Raw genomic sequence first — 6,223 nt, 5'->3', positions numbered from 1 at the left:
GCACCGCGCGGCGAGACTGACGGCCCGGCGCTCTCTTGTGTTTGCTTTAACAGACTTTTGAATCGGAATAAACACCTTCAGGTTTCGGAGGCTTCTGGCTCTGAACTGCCTTCACTACTGTCGCCTTCTCCTATCTAATGTGCTACAAGGATGAGCCCAGCATTTGGAGCTATGGAAGTGGAGCACTATTCCAAGGGAGTCCTGCTCGAGCCTTTTGTCCACCAGGTTGGAGGACACTCCTGTGTCCTCCGGTTTAATGACAAAACCATCTGTAAACCCCTTATTCAGAGGGAACACCAGTTCTATGAGACTCTCCCAACAGAAATGCGTAAATTCACTCCACAATATGAGGGTAAGTTACCAAGTCTTAGGATCGGGTTGGGCATTTTCTTTCTGTAAATACAAGCGTGCTGTGCTCTCTGTTATCTCTGAAATCTCTTCTGTGCGGAAGAGATTTTAGGGTTTTCTTTTCATGTATTTTGATGTTGTCTGAGGCAGGCTGTGGAGATGCAGGGTGGAAATGCTTGCCAAGTTGGTGTTTGGGCTGACTAACAGCATTAGAGTAGAGCAGCTCTGCTGGTGATAGCCCATATATCTCCCTTAGGCACAGGTAAGTAGCTAACAGCTTGTGAATGTTTTCAATAATTCTCTGCTGCTTTTTTTTTGTGCATTTTGTGCCGCTTGTTTAATGTTTGTTTACAGGGATTTGGTAAGATTTGTTGACAGTGTTTTGTGTAAGCTTAGTTGTGGTCTCTTTTGATTTTGGATTTCTCCTCTGACTCTCATTTTGATCACAATAAATACATGTCAGCAAGGTGTCTTGTGGGATATTTGCGGTGTTGTTTCTGCCATTAAGGAAGTGAAAATTCATGGCATTTAGGTAGGCAAGGATCAAGTAGCCATGATGAGGCTGAGTCAGATGTTATGTAGGAGTGGAAATTCCAGTTCTCCTAAGCATTGTGCTAGTTAACAGAAACACTCTTCTTTCTCTTCACTATTCCATCAACTGCTGGCTGGTGATGAATAAATAATATGTCTGAAGCACTTTTTTAAATGAGTTGCTTTTTGAAGCACATTGATTTTACAACCATAAGGGTGATGAAGTTTTGCATACTGTTTGTGAAACTGGTGGAAGACTTCAGAGGAGACGTTTCAAAGTTATGCTCCCTGCATGCTTACAGAGACTTTTTGACATGTCTAATTACAAGTTCTGTTGGACTGAAAGAAAATGTGATCTTTGAATGATACTTCTCAAAATGTAATAGAACAATTGTACTAGTGTATATGGCTTTTTGGGGAGTGTGGGGAGGGATTTAGGGGTAAGGGGCCTCATTTGGTCCGTCTCTGTTATTTTTTCCAGGATACAGCCAAAGGCCATTTGCTAGCTGGCTCCCCCCTTTTTTCCTGTTGTCCTTTCCTTTGTGGCATCAGGACTGTCAGTCAGAGCTTCTGCGCTCCCTGCCCCAGCTACTGTAGGTCTCGGAGCCGTCTGTCCAGCTCAGAAGTGCCAATCTCTCGCCGAGACCTCTCCCCTCTGGCCTAGTGATGAGCTGCAAGAACTGTGCAGACTGATATGAGAATAAAGAGAGAGGACTGAAAAATTAAAAAACAATTCAGACAATTGTTATGGCTTCATTAACCAGTGAAACTTGCTAATGTAGCACTGAGCGCACCTCTGTCAGGGTGCTCCACTAAGACTCTTAAAATGCAATGCAGTGCTCTAGAACCTATTGAGGGGAGGATGAGAAAAAAAATGCTTTCAAGGTTCACCATGTTTCTGTACAACAAACAGATTTGTTTTGTATTGCATTTTTGTTACTTATTTCACAAGATTGCTGCATAACTAGTATCAATAAAATATGTTCCAAAAAGGAGAAGAAAATGTATAATTAAATGTGGCGATTAAGTGGAAGCTTTTGGACTAGTTTCTATTGTAATGTGACATTTTCCTTGTTTTGCTCTATTTGCAAATCTTTCCTTTCCCCTGGGGATCTATTAACCAAATCTTGTTTGGATAAGTGCTTTTTGCTTTGCTGTCATGCAAAACTTAAAGCTTTTGGTGTGGGTTTTTTTTTTGTGCAGGTCACTTTTCACTGCAAGATGTTAACAGATGTTTTACATCTCGCTTAGGGTCAGACCAGTCAGGTTTTTTAAATTAATAAAAGCCTTTATTAATTGAAATTGTCTCCTGTTATTATTTGATTCTTACTTGACTGCATCAGAGAGAGAAAAGAACCTTTTGTATCATTGTTTTGTCAATATGATAAATTGTCTTTTGTGAGGTGTCATTTTTGTCTAGGTCTTTTGATATTTGTTAGGTTGGCAGATGAGGTTTGGCCTGTGGCAAGATAGAAACTAAGGACCAGGGTAAGAGAAAAAAAACAAAAGTTGCTATATTCTTAGTGTAAAATCATGTGTTCTAAAAGGCTTGCTTGTCACTTCAGCAGTTCTTAACTGTCTCTGTCCCTTCTCTCTTCAGGTGTGGTGTCAGTGAGCTTTGAAGAGGATGAAGATGGAAACTTATGTCTAATAGCATATCCATTAAATGGGGACCATGATAACTTAGAAAACTTAGATAATTCTGACTGTGAACCCAAAAGTAAGCTGTTGCGATGGACTAACAAAAAGACAATGTTGTTAGAAAATGAGAAGATATCTAAGGAATGGGTCCGACAGCACAGGAAAGAGGAAAAAATGAAAAGGTAAGTTTGGTGGGGTAGAACTGGAATGCAGAGCGTTGAAGCATAACATTTTTTGCTGTCATATTAGGATCTGGTCTCCAGAATTCCAGAGAATTCTCCAGGACTCTTAACTTTCACTTTCTTCTTGTTTCTTTTGTTTTTCCTGACCTCTTCAGTGCAGACAGGTTCGGTAGTGAAGCCGATATGTCCTCAGCCCAGTAGCGTGTTGAATCTTTTCTTTTTTTTTTTTTCTGTGGTCAATTGAAAAAGGTTTTCCAATGTTATTTTTGAAGCTTCCACAAAAAAAGAAAAAAAAAACCCACCTGCAAAAGCACAATAGTTGCATAAAAACAAAACAATATTTGTGTTACTATATATAGCATACTTTTGTAGGAATCCTGCTTTGTCCCTGTTAGTGATGTTTTTTCCCCTCGTTTATTTATACTAATTGTGCCCACTCTAAACTGTGAGCTTTGATATATTGTGCTAAAAATAGTGACCTTAGCAAAGGATAAATCTTAAAGTATATTGCTACTTGTTGCATTACTTCTATGGAAGTAATTCACACAGGTAAAGAATATATAAGCAGAATTACTACATGTTTGGTGACATATTTGGCTATACGCTAACTTATATTAATGTGGAAGTAGCTTTATAAAGGTTGAAATATTACTGATGGGCAACTTGTCTAGTTGTACAGAAAGCAAAATAAAGCTTATGCTAGCTGTTAGTGAAGGTGAGCAAAATAGTATGTAAAGTTAAATCCACTGAACCCCTTTAAAGTGCTTATTTTTCTACTTTACCTCTAATTTGCTGCTTTGTTCTGTTTTCTAGTCACAAATTGGAGGAAGAATTTGAGTGGCTGAAGAAATCTGAAGTCTTGTATTATACTGTAGAGAAAAAAGGAAATGTCAGTTCACAGTTCAAACACCATAATCCTTGGAGCATGAAATGTCACCAGCAGCAGTTACAGCGGATGAAGGAGAATGCAAAACACCGGAATCAATACAGTATCCTTTCCTGAAAATACCTCATAACAATGGAATGAGTAGGGCTCTGCTTTTTATTTCGTGAACGTGCCAGATAAAAGTACAGCGCAGGCTAAATTGCAATCCAGAGAGACTCTCTGAAGCCATGATTTACTTGGTGACTTTGAAGGGATTGCCAGCAATTTTCAGAACACGGGCTTTTCCAGGATGTAATAATGTAGCTAGGCTAGGAAATTCAGATAACTTAATTCAAATCTACAAGTTGTGGATTAGATAGTGGAAAGGTTTTACAGCATACTGTGTTTGGGATTTTCCACAAAACCAGTCTACTAATGTAAGCTTTCAAAGGAGAAGAGTTCTGTCACTTTTTGTTACTGTTTTGGTATTAGCGATTGTAAAAACTAGCATCATCTTTCCGTTTTCAGCAACTTCTTAATCTTGCCTTAAATACAGAGGGTATTCCAATACCTGGAGTTGGCTGCTTCTAGTAGTCTCTTTTTAGTGAGCCTTTTTGATAAAGAGAAGCTGAATATAAACTGTCACATAGGATTGGAGCATGAGAAACGCAAAACCAGTGACCAAATCCATGAAAGCTGAAGCACACAGTTTTTGTGCTCTGGAATTGTAGGCAAACATCTCCACACTGTGCATTCTGTGGAAAAAAGATCTTGCTGTATGCAGGCTTGGATGCAACTGATACATCCTGCAAAAATATTAATGTCTATATACTTAGGTAAACAAATTCTTCATGTATGAGGAATTTTGGTGAATGGATGACTAGAACATCTCTGACTAGTAAACCATTGAAAACGATAGAAAGCATTTCATGGCTGGTATCCTCACTGTTTCACTGTAGAGGACTATTAAATTATCTAAGTAGAAGTGTATGATATCTCTGGAAGAGTATTACAGATGTTCTAAAATGCTTTGTAAGTTCTCTGTTTCAGAGGTGGTGTGAAAGTGCTTTACTGTTTTTGAATGGTAACTGAAGCACACAAAATCTTTATTTCCCACAAGAAAATGTCTCTTGCTAGGCAGGAAATACTTCATAAATCCAAGTCTGTGCCTCAGGTGCCACAGTATATTTCTGTATGACCCCGGTTACTTTTTTTCCTCCGCTTAATGTGGAAATTCACCTGTCTTCTCTAGAGACCAGTGAAACTGGAATTAAATACCCGCTCTCCTTTATGCCAAGTTTATATAACTGTGATTTTTTGATAGACTACTATATACTGGACATGTTTTGGGTATGCTTAAAGTTAAGACTTGTAGCTATAAAATTTGTGGTAATGGTTTTGAAACCTGTATTCCTCATCGTGAGGATTGTTCCTTAACTAATCAGAATTCATTTTGCTGGAAAACCTAACGTCTCGATACGAAGTACCATGTGTGTTGGACCTTAAGATGGGAACCCGACAGCATGGAGATGATGCGTCAGAAGAGAAGAAGGCTAATCAGATTCGCAAGTGTCAGCAGAGTACATCAGCTGTTATTGGAGTCCGAGTTTGTGGCATGCAGGTGAGAGGAAAACTAATTACGTGTAGGGCAACAGACTTGCACCCATTTCTGTTAGTAGGGTTTTTGGCTTACATAGTCATCCCATGTGTTGCTATCCTTGAGATCATAGAATCATTTAGGTTGGAAAGAACCTTTAAGATCATCAAGTCCAACTGTTAATCTAGCACTGCCAAGTCCACCACTAAGCCATGTCCCTGAGCACCACATCCACATGTCTCTTAAATACCTCCAGAGATGGTGACTCAACCACTTCCCTGGGCAGCCTGTTCCAATGCTTGACAACCCTTTCACAGTGAAGAGATTTTTCCTAATATCCAATCTAAACCTCCCCTGGCACAACTTGAGGCTGTTTATTCTCGTCCTATCGCTAGTTACTTGGGAGAAGAGACCAACACCCACCTCGCTACAACCTCCTTTCAGGTAGTTGTAGAGCACGATGAGGTCTCCCCTCAGCCTCCTTTTCTCCAGGCTGAACAACCCCAGTTCCCTCAGCCGCTCCTCATAAGACTTGTGCACTAGACCCTTCACCAGCTTCATTTCCTTCAGTGAGGGGGATGAGGCTTTTGAGTATCACTTATCAGTTGAAGGAGGCAGCATCTGTAGGATGCGCTCCACATCAGTGAGTGTGTTCTCTGAGCACAAAACCAGTCTCCTGCACAACAGCAATTCAAAACTGTAGTAAAATTACTGATTCAATTAACATTTCAGGATAGCGTAGGAAACAGTTGAAAGGAGGGCCTGCCAGTACATGCATTTTGAATAAAGCATGTGGAAATTTGCCAGAATATTAAGAAGCAATCAGTTCTGTCTTGTCAACTTTGAAAAGCCACAGATCTTTCACTGCTTAAAGTAAACTTGTTGCAGAGTGCAGACAAGAAGTGGTTTGGTAAATGTGATAAGACTGGTGGTCAAATAAGGAGATAGAGTTGTGTGGACTTTCACCTGAGTTTTTTGTTTACTTGTTTCTGTATTCCTAGAGTGACAAATGGGAAACAACTTGTTTGTATTTGAGGCTTTTCCGAAGCCTCTCTCTTC

At 39.7% G+C, this 6,223-nt stretch overlaps 1 protein-coding gene across 2 annotated transcripts in view; it reads left to right on the top strand.

Moving 5' to 3' along the window:
- Positions 1-45: 45 nt before the first annotated feature.
- Positions 46-6,223, top strand: part of IP6K2 (inositol hexakisphosphate kinase 2) — a 7,788-nt gene continuing 1,610 nt past the window's right edge. Inside the window, exons 1-4 of one of the 2 annotated variants that reach the window (XM_009322294.1) lie at positions 46-352; positions 2,480-2,702; positions 3,516-3,691; positions 5,013-5,188. In XM_009322294.1, coding sequence (XP_009320569.1) covers positions 151-352; positions 2,480-2,702; positions 3,516-3,691; positions 5,013-5,188 — 777 coding nt within the window. In that variant the 5' untranslated portion in view covers positions 46-150. Of the gene's footprint in view, positions 353-1,360; positions 2,173-2,479; positions 2,703-3,515; positions 3,692-5,012; positions 5,189-6,223 lie in introns of those variants that run through there. The other variant, XM_009322295.1, reaches the window with a different exon arrangement.

Source organism: Pygoscelis adeliae, unplaced genomic scaffold (assembly GCF_000699105.1).
Source record: "Pygoscelis adeliae isolate BGI_AS28 unplaced genomic scaffold, ASM69910v1 Scaffold404, whole genome shotgun sequence".
In the NCBI taxonomy this organism is placed as follows: Eukaryota; Metazoa; Chordata; class Aves; order Sphenisciformes; family Spheniscidae; genus Pygoscelis; species Pygoscelis adeliae.
The sequence above is the reverse complement of the archived record's forward strand: the minus strand, read 5'-3'. Positions and strand labels throughout refer to the sequence as shown.